General features: G+C 50.7%; 1 protein-coding gene across 4 annotated transcripts; it reads left to right on the top strand.

The window, feature by feature from the left end:
• On the top strand, positions 1–17415 carry LOC128823063 (zinc finger protein 436-like). Of its 4 annotated transcripts, none has more exons than XM_054005135.1 (3): positions 1–125; positions 3612–3791; positions 15635–17415. In XM_054005135.1, exon 3 carries the CDS (start codon positions 16004–16006, stop codon positions 17144–17146), a length of 1143 nt encoding a protein of 380 aa, XP_053861110.1. In that variant the 5' UTR covers positions 1–125; positions 3612–3791; positions 15635–16003; the 3' UTR covers positions 17147–17415. The 4 variants fall into 4 exon arrangements, with proteins under 4 accessions (XP_053861110.1, XP_053861108.1, XP_053861111.1 ...); XM_054005133.1 differs by having other exon boundaries at positions 15630–17415; XM_054005136.1 differs by lacking the exon at positions 3612–3791.
• The last annotated feature ends 745 nt before the right edge of the window (positions 17416–18160 follow it).

Raw genomic sequence — 18160 nt, 5'->3', positions numbered from 1 at the left:
CGGGGCAATACGAGACGCTGCCCCCCCCCGGGGTCCGTGCTGGGGAGGAGCCCGGCATTAACCCCTCCCTGCCCGGCCGGGGGGGCTTTCCCCAGCTGGGACCAGCCCCGGGACGGGGCCCGCAGGTAAATAACAAAGGGCTGGTGGGGGGGGGGGGCAGATCCCCCCCCGCCCCTGGGAACCGGCCCCCTGCTTTATTCCCATCCCTGGGGCAGGCTCCGAGCTGCGTTCACAACAGTGACCCTCTGTCCCCTCTCTAGCCAGGGGCTGCCCCAGAGGCGGGGGGGGGGTCAGATGGGGGCAGAGACCGGGCCCCAGTGGGGTTCCCCTGGGTGTGTCTGGGGGTGCAGGCGCCGGGAAGGGAGGGATGAGAAATGAGCCAGGGATGGAGGGAGGTGACAGACCGTGTGAACAGGGGACAGGAGATTGCAGGGGCGAGAGGAGGGGAGGGGAAGGGAGTAAGGACCTCCTGTCTGATTTTGCTGCTTTGCTCTCAAATATCGATAAAAATCTTCCCTTTTCTCTGTAATGATGAAATGGGGTCTAAAATCCATGTTGTTTTGTCTGCCTTTCTCTCCTCTGAGATTTTATCCTGTCTTCTCTCCCATGCTCAAATATCATTTTAAAATCTCCTCAGTTTTGGGGTGTTTTCCCACCCATTTTATCTGCAGCAGTTTGTCCCCTGTGTAGGTGGTAAATTGTGGGGGCAAAAGACATATCTGGCTTCAAGACTAAGCTTGATAAGTTTATGGAGGGGAGGTATGATGGGATAGCCTAATTTTGGCAATTAATTGATCTTTGATTATTAGCAGGTAAATATGCCCAATGGTCTGTGATGGGATGTTAGATGGGGTGGGATCTGAGTTACTACAGAGAATTCTTTCCTAGGTGCTGGTTGGTGAGTCTTGCCCACGTGCTCAGGGTTTAGCTGATCGCCATATTTGGGGTCAGGAAGGAATTTTTCTCCAGGGCAGATTGGCAGAGGCCCTGGAGGTTTTTTGCCTTCCTCTACAGCATGGGGCACGGGTCACTTGCTGGAGGATTCTCTGCACCTTGAGGTCTTTAAACCACGATTTGAGGACTTCAGTAACTGAGGCATAGGTTAGGGATTTGTTACAGGAGTGGGTGGGTGAGATTCTGTGGCCTGCATTCTGCAGGAGATCAGACTAGATGATCATAATGGTCTCTTCTGACCATAAAGTCTATGAGTCTAAAGTCTAATTGTTGCCCTGAGTCATGGGGATCGGGTCAGTGGGTGCAGCGTGGGAGAGCTCTGAGGCCTGGTCCCCACTAAGTCCCTACTTCGGACTAAGGTACGCAAATAATAACGTTAATAACGTAGCTGAATTCGAAGTACCTTAGTCCGAACTTACCGCGGTCCAGACGCGGCAGGAAGGCTCCCCTGTCGATGCCGCGTACTCCTCTCGGCGAGCTGGAGTACCGGCATCGACGGCGAGCACTTCCGGGATCGATCCTAGAACATCGATTGCGTGCCGCCGGACCCTCCGGTAAGTGAAGACAAGGCCTGAGACATGGCTGGCTCTGGGGTGGGGACGGGGGGACCGGTCTCTGCCAGCAACAGGGCCTGGAAGGGGCAGAGCAGTGGAAGACAGGAGCAAGTGTCACCAGTGGAGTAACCAATCCTAGCTGTTGCCTTCCAATCTGCCCAGTGCAAGACCCACCAGCTGCCAGTGCCCCCTGCCCATTTCCTGCTGCTTCCCCTTCCCCGCCAGCCTTCCCGATCCACTCCACCCTTGCTTTCTTAAAACAGGGGGGTTCTCAGCCTTTTTCTCCCTGAGGCCCCCTTCAATATGCTATAAAAACTCCGGGGCCCTCAGGGCAGAGATGTTGGGCATAGGCATAGTTTGACTTCTCTTTGAAGGGGGGCAGGGGCCAGTGGGGCTTGAGCCACCTCCGCATGGCAGGGTCCAGAGTGGGAGATCAACCTCCACCCCTGACTCACCGCAGCAGGCCACCCAGCCTGTCTGGGTTGGGGGGGGAGCAACTAAAAATTATAACTCAAAGGTGGGGGGCTTAGCTTAAAAAATTTGAAAACCGCTTAGGGTGCAGGTTGGGGTAGCTCAGGGTGCAGGGGAGTTACTAGGGGCTGTGTGCGGGCAGGGGGTAGCTCAGGGTGCAGGGAGGAGGTCGCTAGGGGCTGTGTGAGGGCAGGAGGTAGCTCAGGGTGCAGGGGGGTTACTAGGGGTTGTGTGCGGGCAGGGGGTAGCTCAGGGTGCAGGGAGGGGGTAGGCAGGGGCTGTGTGCAGGCAGGGGAGTAGCTCAGGGTGCAGGGAGGGGGTAGGCAGGGGCTGTGTCCAGGCAGGGGGTAGCTCAGGGTGCAGAGAGGGGATAGCTAGGGGCTGTGTGAGGGCAGGGGGTAGCTCAGGGTGGTGGGAGGGGGTTGCTAGGGGCTGTGTCCGGGCAGGGGGTAGCTCAGGGTGGTGGGAGGGGGGTAGCTAGGGGCTGTGCGAGGACAGGGGGTAGCTCAGGGTGGTGGGAGGGGGTTGCTAGGGGCTGTGTCCGTGCAGGGGGTAGCTCAGGGTGCAGGGAGGGGGTAGCTAGGGGCTGTGTCTGGGCAGGGGGTAGCTCAGGGTGCAGGGAGGGGGTCGCTAGGGCTGTGTGCGGGCAGGGGGTAGCTCAGGGTGCAGGGAGGGGGTAGGTAGGGGCTGTGTCCAGGCAGGGGGTAGCTCAGGGTGGTGGGAGGGGGGTAGCTAGGGGCTGTGCGAGGACAGGGGGTAGCTCAGGGTGGTGGGAGGGGGTTGCTAGGGGCTGTGTCTGGGCAGGGAGTAGCTCAGGGTGCTGGGAGGGGGTCGCTAGGGCTGTGTGAGGGCAGGGGGTAGCTCAGGGTGCAGGCAGGGGGGTCACTAGGGGCTGTGTGCGGGCAGGGGGTAGCTCAGGGTGCAGGGAGGGGGTCGCTAGGGCTGTGTGAGGGCAGGGGGTAGCTCAGGGTGCTGGGAGGGGGTCGCTAGGGCTGTGTCTGGGCAGGGGGTAGCTCAGGGTGGTGGGAGGGGGTTGCTAGGGGCTGTGTCTGGGCAGGGGGTAGCTCAGGGTGCTGGAAGGGGGTCGCTAGGGCTGTGTCTGGGCAGGGGGTAGCTCAGGGTGCTGGGAGGGGGTCGCTAGGGCTGTGTCTGGGCAGGGGGTAGCTCAGGGTGCTGGGAGGGGGTCGCTAGGGCTGTGTGAGGGCAGGGGGTAGCTCAGGGTGCAGGCAGGGGGGTCACTAGGGGCTGTGTGCGGGCAGGGGGTAGCTCAGGGTGCAGGGAGGGGGTCGCTAGGGCTGTGTGCGGGCAGGGGGTAGCTCAGGGTGCAGGGAGGGGGTCGCTAGGGCTGTGTGCGGGCAGGGGGTAGCTCAGGGTGCAGAGAGGTCGTAGCTCAGGCTTTAGGGAGAGTGGCATTGGAGCTGTGTGCTGGGAGGACTCCTCTGCGGTCCCTGTTCCTGGAGGGGGTCTGCCAGCCATGGAGCCAGGTTTCCCCCCCTGGGGGGCTCTTACCAGTTGCCTCTGTGGAAGCAAAGGGGGCTGGGAGCTGAGGATCCCATTCTCAGCTTCTGGCAAACAGAGGCTAGGGACACTATCCCTATATTATGGGTTTTTTCCCTTCTCTTTCCCATGAAGCATCAGAGACGCCCATGGCTGGAGATGGGACACGGGATGGCGTGGGTCAGTGAGCACTCTCCCTCTCAGGTGCCTGTCCGCATGCTCCGTGGTTGGTTTTAGTGTGCGGGTGCCTGTGAGACAGAGGACGTCAGACCAGATGATCTGGTGGCACCTTCTGGCTTTAGACACGAGGACTCTGTGAGTATGAACAGAAGTATCCCAAACTCCATGGTGAATGGTCGCTGTGACGGACTTCCTCAGGGGCCCACCTGGAACTGGGGTCCTGCTGAGCCCTCTGACATACGCACCGGGAGGCTGTGACAAGCTGCAGACCACTCCCGGTCCTGCACTCACGCACAGTTTTACACAGGCAGGGACACACCCAGCTGCAGCTTCTCCTCAGCCACTCATGAACTAACAATAGAGAGGCTCCAGCCAGCGCCGTAGCCTAGGACAACGTTTCTCAAATGCAGCCACTCGGGGCTTTTCCTGCGGCCATGACAACCTCAGGAACCGTGCGGTCCCGGGCTCCGACCGCAGGGCAGCGGGTACTGACCGCTCCCCGGCTCTGGCCATGCAGCTGTGGGGCTTCAGCCTCTGGCCCCTGGTTCCAGCTGTGTGGCAGCAGGTGCTGGCTCCCGTCTCCAGTCCTGGGCTCCGGCTGCGCAGTGGCAGGTGCTGGCCACAGGCGCCGATGGCCACCAGCCACAGCTGCATGGCCATGGGCTCCAACCACAGGGCTTTGGGCGCCAACCCCTGGCTCTGAACATGGAGCTTCAGTTGGTCACTGGCCCCCAGTTCCGGTCGTGCGGTGGCCGGTGCTGGCCCCGGGCTCTGGCCACGTGGCCCCACCCCCTGGCGCTGATCTCCTGACCCAGCTGCATGGAAGCAGGGGCCAACCCACAGCTCTGTCCCGGGCTCCGGCCACGCGGTGGCGGGAGCTGGCCCCGGGTGCTGACCCCTGGCTCCGCAGCAGCACCCCTGGGCTCCGGTACCCGGCTCCGGGCTCTGGCCGTGTGGCGGCAGACACTGGCCCTGGGCACTGACCCACAGCTCCGGCTGCACGGCAGCAGGCTCCAATCCCTGGCCCCAGCCACGCAGTTCGTGTCCCCGGCTCCGGGTTCTGACAGCTGGCACTGAGCCCTGGCCCTAGCCACATAGCAGCAGACACCAGATCCTGGCCACACAATAATGGGGCTCATCACCCCTGGCCGCCACTGCCTCCCACGGCCCTTTGTCTACCGCACATCCCCCGGACCCTGCTGCTTTCCTGGCCTCGCATCCATGCCACCATCGCCTCTGGCCCCTGCTGTCTCTCCTTTGGGCCCCCCATCCAGGGCTTAATGGGTTCTGGGGCTTGCTGAGAAAAGTGATATTAACAAGCATGCAAGTATCACTTTTCACAGCAGACTTACTAGCTATCTGTGAAAAGTGATACTTGTGTGTTTGTTAGTATCGTTTATCCCTTTCCATAGCCTCCCAGGTAGCTAAAGTGTCAGCGTGGCCACCAGTGAGAGTTGGTGGCTGCACTCTGAGGCCACCCTGCCTGCCCCTGTACCGCTGGGGGAACGGGCTGCCCTGGGGACAGTGCCGTGGGAATCCCCCAAAGGGACTCCCGTGACTGTGCTCTTTTATAGCATTTACTTCACTGACGTTACTGGGAGGTTTTATACATGTCTCAGAGGGTTTAGTCCTGGTGGGAGTGGCCAGGTCTGTGCTAAAATTAAGTAAGCAGATGATTTCCCAGTGTGGATTCAGAGAACCATGGCTGGAAGGGACCAGGCACCCGTGCTGAGGCAGGACCAGGTCAAATTATGCCATTGCTGACAGGTGTTTGTGTAACCTGTTCTTAAACACTTCCAGTACCTACCTGGCCCCGTAGTTAGGGTATGTCTACACTGTGCACCTTACAACGGTGCAGCCATGCCGCTGTAAGGCACGCAGTGTAGCTGCTCTTTGTTGCCGGGAGAGAGCTCTCCCGGCCACAAAATAAACCCACCCGCAATGAGGGGCGGTAGCTGTGTTGACGAGAGAGCGGCTCCCATTGACGAAGAGCTGTCCACACCGATGCTTTTTGTCATTTAAAACTTTTGTCATTCGGGGGTGTATTTTTCACACCTCTGAGCGACAAAAGTTTTAATGCTGGAAGTGTGGAGTAGACATGGCCTTAGACAGCTTTGGCTGATATCCAACCTACATCTCCCTTGCTGCAGAGTAAGCCAATTAATTCTTGCCCTACCCTGGTGGACGTGACGAACAACTGATCACCATCCTCTTTATAGCAGCCCTTTACATACTTGAAGGTTGCTATCAGGTTCTCCTCTCCCGCCACCATCAGTTGTCTTTTCTCAAGACTAAACATGTCCAGTTTTTTAACTTTTCCTCATAGCTCAGGTTTTTGGAACCTTTTATCACTTTTGTTGCTCTCCTCCGGACTCTCTCCAATTTGACCACATATTTTTTAAGTGTGGCACCCAGAACTGGACACAGGACTCCAGCTGAGGCCTCACCAGTGCTAAATCGAATGGGGGCAGTTCTCTCTTGTGCCTTATGTGCAACACTCCCGTTCTACACCCCAGGATGATATTCGCTTTCTTTGCAACTGGATCATATATTTGACTCAGATTCAATTTGTGACCCACTGCAACCCCAGATCCTTTTCAGCAGAACTATGGGCAGTTACTTCCCATTGTGTACTTGTGCATTTGAGTTTTTCTTCCTAAGTGTAGTACGCACGAACAAAAGCCCTCCTCTCTGACACACTTTAATATCAGAATTTGTTTAGGTAATAAAGCTCCAATTTTCACAGGCCAAGAATGAAACCCAGGTTTCCTGCATGGCAGGTACGAATTCTACCAATGAACCATCTTACTGAAATGAAGATCTATCATTTCTACTCCTTCCCCCACATCCACTAGGCCAGTAAGACTGTCAAAGAAGGAAGTTAGGTTGCTTTGGCATGATTTGTTCTTGACAAATCCTTGCTGACTATACTTCTACCCCCATTTTCCTGTAGGTGCTTATCAACTCATAGCTTAATCATTTGTTTCAGTATCTTTCCAGGTATCAAATGTAGGCTGAGTGGTCTATAATTCCCCAGGTCCTTTTTGTTCCGCTGTTTAAAGATAGGTACTATGTTCGCTGTCGTTCAGCCCTCGGAGACCTCACCCTTCCACCAGGAGTTCTCAGAGATCATTGCTAATGGTTCCACAATTGCTTCAGCGAGTTCCTTAAGTGCCCTAGAATGAATTTCCTCAGGCCCTGCTGACTTGAATGTATCATACTCACCTAAATATTCTTTAGCCAGTTCTTTCACTATTGTGACTTGCATTCCCTCCCTTGCTGTTAATAGTAATCGTGTTAAATTACAACACCTTGTTCAGAGGTTTAAATTTAGCCACTGTCCACATGCTGGAAAGGCACGAGGCAGGATTGGGCGACCTTAACACTTCATGAATGTAATTTATGGGCATTACATTTCCTTGATTTTTAAAGGACTTTTTGCCATTGTAACTGTGTCTACTCGAGAGCTTTTTCCTGCATAGCTATATAATTTAGGGATGTTATTTTTCACACCCCTAACTGGCAAAGCCGTGGTAGCAAAACTTTTCCGTGCAGCCCAGGCCGCAGTCTAGATGTGCCTTTCACCGCACTTTAAAATATTGCTTTTTACCTAGTATTTTTGGTATCAAGGCAAAAGCTCCAAGAGGAACTCCTGCAGAATCCAAGAAAAATGTATGATACACACTGTATGAAAGCTGTCAATCATAGGCTCAAACTCAATAGCATGGTTATAGCTCAGGTTTAACAGCCACTGCATGTCCTCTTGATCCAACCAATGACTGTGACAGCTGATTAAGGGTCGGAAGGATTCCAGCAGAGCCTTAGTCTGGCTACAGATGTGCCTTTCGATCTTCTTGACTCATCAGGTTGACTCATGCCCGTCTGAAATTCCAAACTAACTAAGTTTACTAACTTTCTCAGGCGTGCTTCCCCAAACAAGCGGTGAACGTGCTAGCTGAGATAAAAGCCAAGTGACTGAGATCAGTTCAGGGAACATTTAGAACCATAGTGTCAGTCCCACCAGAGATGTGCAAACTATGTGAAAAGAGCAAGGTGATTTTGTAACAAGCTGCTTTTCTTGGGAGGGTGTATTTGTATCTCAGGAACCCCTTGATCAACTGGGGGGATAGCTCGGTGGTTCGAGCATTGGCCTACTAAACCCAGGGTTGTGAGTTCAATCCTTGATGGGGGGCACTTAGGGATCTGGGGCAAAAATCAGTACTTGGTCCTGCTAGTGAAGGCAGGGGGCTGGACTCGATGACCTTTCAGGGTCCCTTCCAGCTCTATGAGATAGGTATATCTCCATATATTAACCCCAAATTTGGGCCACTTGCTCTGCCCTGCACCCCCATAAAGAGCAGCAAATTTCAAGACAACTCAAGTAAGTGTCAGAGTAACAGCCGTGTTAGTCTGTATCCGCAAAAAGAAGAACAGGAGTACTTGTGGCACCTTAGAGACTAACAAATTTATTAGAGCATAAGCTTTCGTGGACTACAGCCCACTTCTTCGGATGCATATAGAATGGAACCATTCTATATGCATCCGAAGAAGTGGGCTGTAGTCCACGAAAGCTTATGCTCTAATAAATTTGTTAGTCTCTAAGGTGCCACAAGTACTCCTGTTCTTCTTTTTTCAAGTAAGTGTGTGGATTTTAGAGCAATTCAAATACTTGGTCTAGAAAGAGAAATTAGTGCCAAACCTTAACTATGGTAGAACTGGTGCTTCACCATAATAACGTCCTAAATGCAGGCAGGGTGTGACAGTCAGGTGGGCCCAGTTGCTGACGGAAGACAGGGTGAGGTTCCTCTCCAGATGTCCTTGGGATAAGGGAGAGCAGGGAGCAGTGGGAGGGGGGAAGATGACGGGGAGCTGGTGCTCACAGGGTGCCGCAAAGCATGGAGGGCTGAGAGCAGTGGGAGGAGTGTGCAGAGGATTAGGATGAGAGGCAATCAGGGAGGGTAGGGTTAGGTGGAAGGAAGAAGAGGGAGGGAGTCAGGAACAGGAGAACCTGGAAACTGGTAGAGGGGTGGACGGGGGACTGGGAATGAGGAAAAGGGGATGGAGGACCCAGCAGTGGTGCTGTGGGTGGGGGAGATCTGGGTTACCTGGAAGTGGGGAACCCTGGTGGTAGTGGGAGATTACTCTCGGGAGCAGGGCAGGTCTGGTGGGGTGGGAAGGGACAGTTTCAGGGAGGCAGAGATTTGGGGCACTCCACTGAGGCTGCTTTTGCCAAATTCTCTAATTCTCTGTCCCTAGGCACAGCTCAGAACTTGCCTCCATCCTCCTCCTCGGCCTGTCAGCCCCCTTTGACGCTTCTGACCATACCCCTCTTCTTGAAAACTTGTCTTCTCCTGACCTTTCCTGGTTCTCCTCCGACCTCTCTAGGCCACTGGTGTTGCTGAAACCACTGCCTGTCATAGCGACCAACATTGTCTCCTTGTACTCCTCCCTGTGTCTGTCTGTATCCAGGGGTCGGTTGTCTTAGTATTAGAGTGTCAGCTCTTTGGGGCAGGGACTTTTGTCCTCGGTTTATAGATTGTGCAGCAGGTTGGGATCCCAGTCCATGACTGGGGTTACTAAATGCTAGGCAGGATGTGGTCAGGGGTCAGCAATGTGTCCGTGGTAAAAATTTTGAGGTCCATGGTAATTTTTCAAAAAATGGAATGACTGAATTACATCCCCCCCCCCCCCCCCCCCCCGATGTCCGTCACTAAGGACGGTAATTTTGTCAATTGTCCGTCTCACAACACAGTAGTGCCGACCCCTGGATGCAGGCAGTGGAAGGGAGGGAGTCTGAGAGCTGGGAGGGGACGGGTGGTGGCAGGCTGTGGTGTGGAAGGTTTGGAACAAAAATCTTCTGTGAGCTGGGAGGGCTGGGGCAAGGGCGATTCCCTGGAGCAGGGGCTCTAGGAAGGTGGTTTGCTATGCAGGGCTGAGAACAATGTTAGGGTCTGGGTCAGGCCGGGGTGGGGGTAGGAGTAAAGGGAGGTAGGTGCCGGGTAGCGGGTGCTACAAGAAGTGGGGGTGCTAGCAGTGGGAGGGAGAGAAGGGACGCTTTTTGGATGGAGCTGCTGGGAGTCAGGAGCAAGGAACCCTGGGGACAGTGGAAGTAGGGGGTAGAATGTGGTTGGGGAACAGGAAATCTGGGATAAGGGGTAGCGAGACGGGCTGCGGTCAATGGGGCGTAGGGGGAGAAAACACAAGGAGCGGGTGTGATCCTAGCACCCCTGTATTCACCTGCACACGACTGTGGTCAGATGTTTGGCTTCGTGTGTTCCCTCCATATGCCGTCCCAGCTCTGCACAGACAGCTGGCACAGCAGACCTCGAGCGAACTGCCCAATGACCACAGGATCCGCTAAGGTACGAAGGCACCTGGCCAGGTTTATTCTCAAAAAAGCATGGTAATGGCCCCTGATAGACTCTACGAGGATACTAAGGCCCATGACAATGGACATAGCTCAGTCAGTCGCAGGACTTTCCATTCCCCCCTCGGCTGGCTGGAGACCTCCCTCTGAGATACATCTTTATATCCTGATACAAACAAGTTATGTATTGCCCCAGACGTATCACGGTGCCACCCTCTGACATATCTGGGTGCTACTCATTGCCTTGTACCTGTGGGTTCGATCAAAACCTCTCTATTCATCATGCTGTCATCCTGACCTTATCCTTAAGAGGGGTCAGCATGTTCCTGTTATCTCTGGCGAATGTGCTGGTATCGGGATGTTCTGGTGCCACCTTTTTGGAATATGTTTGCATATATATTCTTGTGTCTGCCACTACTTAGGAATGTGTGTTTCTACAATACCAGCCCTGTTCTTGCCAGATTCTGTGAGCAGGGCCTACCTCTTGCTCACAACTTAACTTTGCTTTATATCAGCAAAGTTTTGACTACTACTTTAGCTCAGGCCTCTGATACAAGGGCTTAAGTCTCAGGCTGTCTTCCTACTACAACTACTGCAATAATGTTTGTATAAAATATGCCCGTGAGGTATCATGTGGAAGTTAACAACATGCTGGTTATTAATGTCACTGTAAAATGCATGTGCTAACCTTAGACGTGACATTCTGAATTTCCTCTGTATGTTGTCACTAGAACATGTTTAACAAAAAAAGCCTCCTAGGTAACTGTGACACACAGGTGTGTCCTAGACAAAGGAATGGGGGTTTGCCTCAGTTTACCTAAAGCTTCAAGCTAGACCAGCAGGGGTCCTCTTGAGCCTGAACTCAGGAGACTGAGAACTAACATGGCTCCTGCATCCAGATTGATACAGGAGACTGAATCTCCAGGTGGCTTTGCTGACTTGTAAGACACAGTGATCCCTGTGTGCAAGGAACAAAGAGAGACTCTATCTTTATCCTTGTCTTACCGAGACGAAGAAAGCAGGCGATCTGATCTCTCCCCAGGCTGGCCCATAAAAACCTGGAAGGAGATGGGTGTGGGGGGGAGAGAGTGAAAGAAACCATCTGTCATAAAGATTGTGTTTTGCTAGATTAAGTTTTAGATGTGTGTTTTCATTTTTTTGTGATCATAGAAGCATAGGATTGGAAGGGACCTTGAGAGGTCATCTACTCCAGTCCCCTGCACTCATGGCAGGACTAAGTATTATCTGGACCATTCCTGACAGGTGTTTGTCCAACCTGCTCTTAAAAATATCCAATGATGGAGATTTCACAACCTCCCTCGGCAATTTATTCTGGTGCTTAACCACCCTGACAGTTAGGAAGTTTTTCCTAATGTCCAACCTAAACCTCCCTTGCTGAAATTTAAGCCCATTGCTTCTTGTCCTATCCTCAGAGGTTAAGAAGAACAATTTTTCTCCTTCTTCCTTGTAACAGCCTTTTATGTACTTGAGAACTGTGATCATGTCCCCTCTCAGTCTTCTCTTTTCCAGACTAAACAAACCCAGGTTTTTTAAATCTTCCCTCATAGGTCATGTTTTCTAAACCTTTAATCATTTTTGTTGCTCTTCTCTGGGCTTTCTCCAATTTGTCCACGTCGTTCCTGAAATGTGGCGCCCAGAACTGGACACAATACTCCAGTTGAGGCCTAATCAGCGCGGAGTAGAGCGGAAGAATTACTTCTCGTGTCTTGCTTACAGAACTGCTAATACATCCCAAATGATGTTTGCTTTTTTTTGCAACAGCGTTACACTGTTGACTCAGATTTAGCTTGTGATCCACTATGACCCCCAGGTCCCTTTCTGCGGTACTCCTTCCTAGGCAGTCATTTCCCATTTTGGATGTATCTACCTCTCTCTTTTACATGGGATCACTTAATTAATGCTCTTCTGTTAATAAATTTGTTTTTAGAGAGACTAGATGGGTGAAGTAATGTCTTTCATTGGACCAACTTCTGTTGAGCATAAACCAATTCAGTGCTGTGCTTGAAGGGATGGGTGTATTACCCCAGTTACATTGACAAGCAGTGATGTGCTGACTCTTTCACAGAGCAGTCTGAGAATGAGCCACGGTAGGAGCTGTGCACTGCAGAGACACATCTCAGAGTTCACTGGTTGTTACTTGCTAGTTTGCTGGTGAGGAAGACACACTTGTGTAGCAGGAAGCTGGCATGGTCTAGTCACTCACGCAGAGATAGAGAGGTAACAGTGGCTCAGAGCTCTGGGTAGCCCCTGCAGTGAGTTCCAGCAGGTGCTCATCAGGTCCCAGGAGGTGGTGAGGGAGAGGCGCATGTGTCATAATGAGAGACGGGGCTCACTGCAACTCTTTCCCTTTCCTTTATGTCTGAGTGACCCCCTCAACTGTCAGACCTTGTGCTTTTGCCTCTCCTGGAGTTAAATTATGCAATTCTCCCATTCCTAGACCTTGGTCGACAATACCCTGTGTGAACAGCTATCTCCCTCTGGAGTAGGGAGTCCCTTTGTAAACTGCTCCAGCCCTGCTCATCTAACCCAGTTCTGCAAGCTGGCTCCAGCCAGGCGGTAGAATATCCAAAGTTCAGGCATTATCTCTTAAGATATCTCTTAAGAGCCATTCATTATTTTTGCCAAGGGTGGATCATCTTGAGCCATTCTTCTTCCGTTCCTGCTTGTTTTCCTCACAGATCTCCTATGAAATGAATCCAGATGATTCAGACAGTAAATATTCCAGGAACCAGAACAACCTACAGTATTCCAGAGCAGCTCCAGCTCCGTCACAGGGCTTTGGAGAAATATGACTAAGGAATACCTGGGAAGTGGAGAGGGTGGGAAGAAGGGGTTGGGAGCTGTGGAGCTGTGGGGGATCCCAGCCCATTCACACACAATTCCTGCCCAGACCCCACTGAGTTAGAGGCTGCCCTCCATTCTTCCTCTAGCCCAGTTTCATTTTATTTTCCTTACTTTTCTCAAATATTATTATTCGTACTCTTCCCTCCTTGCCACTGCACAATGCCTACCTCATGGCCCACCACACACACACATCTCTTCCCTATCCATGTGGACCCCAGCCACTATTCCCGAGTCCTTCCATTCTTCCCAGTCACAAGACAACCCCTTTCCTGGGACAAATGTGGACTATCTTGGAGATGTCCTAGGTCCATAGTGAAACTTCTGCAGATTTGTAGGTTCTTCCTTCCCCTTATGCAGCAGCCACAATCTCTCTTTCCTGCTGTTACCCGCTTAATTTAGGGCACCCTGCCAATATTTTACCGAGGGCCTAAGGCACGAACTGGTTAATTTAGGACACCCCGCTTATATCCTATTGAGGGCTTAAGGCGTGACCCAGTTCATTTAGGCATTTTTTTTAAGGGCTTAGGGTGTAAGCACCTATTTTTACCCATGGGGCTTAGGAAGAAACTTGGTTCATTTAACTATTTGCTTTCAGGAGCGGGGGGGCTTTACGGGTTTGCGGAACCTTTTTTTAGTGAAAGTTTTACACCGCTGTTTTAAATATTTATTTATTAGTAATATATACAGAATCTATATAAAGCAAATTTTTTATGCTTACTATTTTTAATATACAGACACATTTTGCTTGATGGCTAGTTAGGATTTATTTATTTGGGGGGTTTTGGCGATGCCTCTGCACATCACGGTCATGCAGAGGGGTTAGTTTCAGCGGCGGGATGTTGAACTGCAGTTCGGAAATGGATTTTAAAGAGCACGGTTTTTTATTTCTATTATAGAGGTGAAACTAGCTTTAAAAATGATTAAATTATATTATTTAATGTTTTTAAATCACAAAAATGTTAATTACGCACTGGTATTTGTGTGTGGGGGGGTTGTTTTTTTTAATTATTATTATTATTATTATTTTTTTTGCTTAAGTTTTTTACATTTTATTAAATCCCAAACCTATACTGCAGGGTCCTTGGATTTTTTGAGTCAGCCCCTACCAAGCTCACCAGTCATATTTTTCACATTCTCCTTTTGCAGAGGAATTAGTCTTTTTATCCTGAATTATAGCATCTAATTCCCCATCAGTCTCCACATCCTGGGGGATTTTCATACCCCCTCCAACTACATCAGACTTGCTAGATAACTTGAGTCCTCACAACGTGCTTTCCTGATATCTGACAACTCTGGCACACTGCACTGAGTGATATGCCTGCCCCGTCTTATTCCTTGCAATGCTGCGCTCTACCAGTCCCAGCATCCCTCGGAGTCTCTCGTTGGCTTTGGGCCTCTCTCTGTCTGTAAGAAGCAGTTCCAGAGGGATTTTCCTTTGGGCTGGAGACTTCATTTTCCGCGATGTGGAGTTCCTGTGACCTACCAGGGTTAATGAGCAGCTGTCGCCCCTGCCATGTATCCATGGGTGCCTTGCAATGTCCTGCAGAAGTATCTCCCTCTGGGCTGCTCACAAACAGCCTCCCAGCATGCAAACCACACCCTGAGTGTGTGTAATTGCAGCCAGCCACCTTTGGGTTCCACTGTGACCCTCACCAGTCTACTGCAGGGTGACTCCAACACACCCCCAGTCTCGGATTTCCCTCCAGAAATGTACGCCCTCTCCTGGACAATACCCGTTATATTAGGTTCATTATGGCTTTAAAAGAATAATGTGTACACAACTTGTCAACCTCAATGGAGTTTCCCAGACACTTCAGTTTAAACACACTGGATTAAGTAAAACAATAAAAAAAGTTTATTAACTACAAAGAGCTAGATATTCAGTGAATACAAGTCATGAGGTATAAAAGCCAGAAATGGTTACAAGACATAGAAAGATACACCCGGTGGTGACTTACCTAACAAATTCTGTTAATTTCAAAGCAAAGTTTTGTCACTGTTTGCTTTCAACATGCCTGACCAAACTTCTTGGGTCAGAACCCCTTCTCTCAGAGACGTCCTCTGTCTCTTCACGTGCAGTGAATGCGATGGGAAGCGAGAGAAAGAGGGGTGTTTGGGGGGTGTCTGCCCCTTCTTTTTATAGTCCCGTTCCCCCTTTGAGAAGCATTTCCAGCAGGGAGCAAGGCGACAGGCAGTCTGTGTGGAAGGGAACTCCATGTTGCTTCTTTGCTAAGATGTAGCTTCCCCCCCCCTTCCCCTTTTCTGCCAAAGAATGGCTGCTTAGCAGGTAATGGTCCATCAGCTTTGCTTTCACCTGTCCGAGACAGTCTGAGGAACTGATTTGGCCACTCCCCAAAACAGACTTTTAGTCATGATCTCAGCTTGTGTTTATAACTCCACATACAATGCTGCTGTGTGCCTTTTGCCAGGATATTACGAATTGAGTTTTTAAATGATGCCTTACAAGGCACACTGTGTACAAAGATTATTAGGGTGTAGGGTACGAATACAGTTGTATATTCTGTCAGTTACCTACTCTATTTTTCGGAGCCCCTTTGATGAAGAATGCCTGGCGTTGTGTGTGTTCAGCAGAAATGTGGATAGTTACATCCCTCATAAGCACAGTGTGTGGCACATTTGAGCACCCTGGGAGCTTTAAAATAATGGGGTTAAAATAATGGACCTTCTGAGTGACAAATATCTCATGAATTCACCCAATATCCCGTGTGTTCTTTCCCCAGAGCAGGGTTTCCAAACCTGATGTGATCTCCCAGCTACAATGAGGGGAGGAGCTGTGGGTCCGAGACCCAGAAGAAAGACTGTTCGTGAAATTTGCCTGCATAGGTGAGGAATCATTAATCCAAGTCAAAAACTGTCAGTGCCTGAAGGAAACAACTGGGATTCCCTACGAAGACCTTGGGAGCTCTCTTTTCCATTCCTGTTTCCCTCTCTATCCCAGCAGATGTTGGGATGGTGATTAAGAATGAGAAACAGAATCCTTAGCAGAAGGCTGCTGTGCAAGTGGAAAGGTGTAACATTATTGCAGGGATCCAAAGGGAATGTGTCCATGAGACATGAGTAGGAAAACGTCAGTGAGCGTCCGCACAAGCCAAAGATGCAGCAGGAAAACCAACCAGGCGAGAGAGGGGGTAAATCCATCAGTTGTTGGGAAACTCAAAAAGACCTCAATGAAAGCCCAGCCCAGCCGAGAAACCTCATGGGAGAGAGAAAAAACACATGTACCGAGTGTGGGAAAAAGTTCAGTAACCGCTCAGGCCTTATTAACCATGAGAGAATTCACACAGGGGAGAGACTTTATGAATGCAGTGAGTGCAGGAAAAGCTTCACTCGGAGCTCACACCTTATAAGACATCAGAGAATGCATACGGGAGAGCGACCGCATGAATGCAGTGAGTGCAGGAAAACCTTCAGTAACCGCTCAGACCTTATTAGACACCAGAGAATCCACACAGGAGAGCGACCGCATGAATGCAGTGAGTGCAGGAAAACCTTCAGTAACCGCTCAGACCTTATAAGGCATCAGATAATCCACACTGGGGAAAGACCTTATGAATGCAGTGAGTGCAGGAAAAACTTCAGTTACCGCTCAGATCTTATTAGACATCAGAAAATCCACACAGGAGAGAGACCCTATGAATGCTGTGAGTGCGAAAAAAACTTTGGTGACAGATCAGCCCTTATTAATCATCAGAAAATCCACATGGGAGAAAGACCCTATGAATGCTGTGAGTGTGGGAAAAGCTTCAGTTACCGCTCAGATCTTATTACACACCAGAGAATGCACACGGGAGAGAGACCCTATGAATGCTGTGAGTGCGGGAAAACCTTCAGGCAGAGCTCACACCGCATTCGACATCAGAGAATCCACACGGGAGAGAGACCCTATAAATGCCGTGAGTGTGGCAAAAATTTTGCTGACAGTTCAGCCCTTACTAATCATCAGAGAATTCACACAGGAGAGAGACCTTATGAATGCTTTGAGTGTGGGAAAAACTTCATTGATGGCTCAGCCTTTACGAAACATCAGAGAACGCACACTAATGAGAGACCCTATGAATGCTGCGAGTGCGGGAAAAACTTCAGTGTGAGCTCAGCCCTTATTAGACATCAGAGGATCCACACAGAAGAGAGACCTTATAGATGCTCTGAATGCAGGAAAGGTTTCCATCAGCGCTCAGCCCTTATTTATCATCAGAGAATCTGCAAGGGGGATAAACACCATAAAAATCTTGTCTAAGGCTGGCAAATTTTTTTTCTTTAATCATTTTCCTAATTCCCACATAATGACTTTTAAGGCTGTTGGCACCATTTGATTCACTGTGGTCCCTCAGCTTTCCCCAGTGAGTTGTGTGCCTACTATCATGATCATGAGAGTGCTGAGTGAAGCAGGTTTGAACGGATCGGAGGAGAATGAGATGAGAGAATCTGTGGTCCTCATTCTGAGTCATCAGATGTAACCTGCTCTGGAATTTCACTTAATATAAAACTGAAAGTGTTGTATTCCTCTTTGTGGTGTCGGTTTTTCTCTTTCCTGGAGGCCATTTGGTCACATCAGGGGATATTAATTTTGTTTGACAGAATGTGGGTCAGAATTATGGGGGACTTGGAGACATATAACCATTTGCTAAAATTGTTTTTTACTTTCTTTTTGTCCCCCCCCCCCTTCGTGATCACATGGAGAAATTTTAAGTGTAGCTCAGTCAATAGGAGAGAATAGTCCAAGCTATGAGATATGCTATCAAAGAAACAGTAATGTTTTTAAATCTCCGCTTTCAAACTGTGAACCACAGCACAACTCAAATTGTGTAACTAACTGAAGTAAACAGATCTGATCACACCTCTACCCCGCTATAACTGTGTCACCCCCTGCCCTGTGACCCGGAGTGATTCTGCGCTGTGCAACTTTAGCTCAGGGCCCTGGCACCAGCAGCCTGCTCACGGCATAGTGGCCTCACCCTGGCTGCCACCAGCGGGTTACTCCTCGCAGGGTGACAGCAGTAACCCTTCCAGTCCTGAGTCTCCCCAAGCCCATCTCCCTGCAGTGCCCGGTCCCTGGCACTGGACCCTCACAGAAGCTGTTGTGTTCACTGCCTCCAAAGAGACAGAGCACGCCCCAACCTGCTCGGTCCGGGCAGGGGATTTTGCCCTTCAGTTTAATACGCAGCAAGGAGATGGTTCCGCAGTAAAATGAGCGAGAGTTTATTAATAGAGAACACAGATGTAAGGGATAATGAGTAAGGGCAGAAGGCGT

Source organism: Malaclemys terrapin, chromosome 15 (genome assembly GCF_027887155.1).
Source record: "Malaclemys terrapin pileata isolate rMalTer1 chromosome 15, rMalTer1.hap1, whole genome shotgun sequence".
NCBI classification, from domain to species: domain Eukaryota; kingdom Metazoa; phylum Chordata; order Testudines; family Emydidae; genus Malaclemys; species Malaclemys terrapin.
This window is presented reverse-complemented; position numbering and strand designations above follow the sequence as displayed.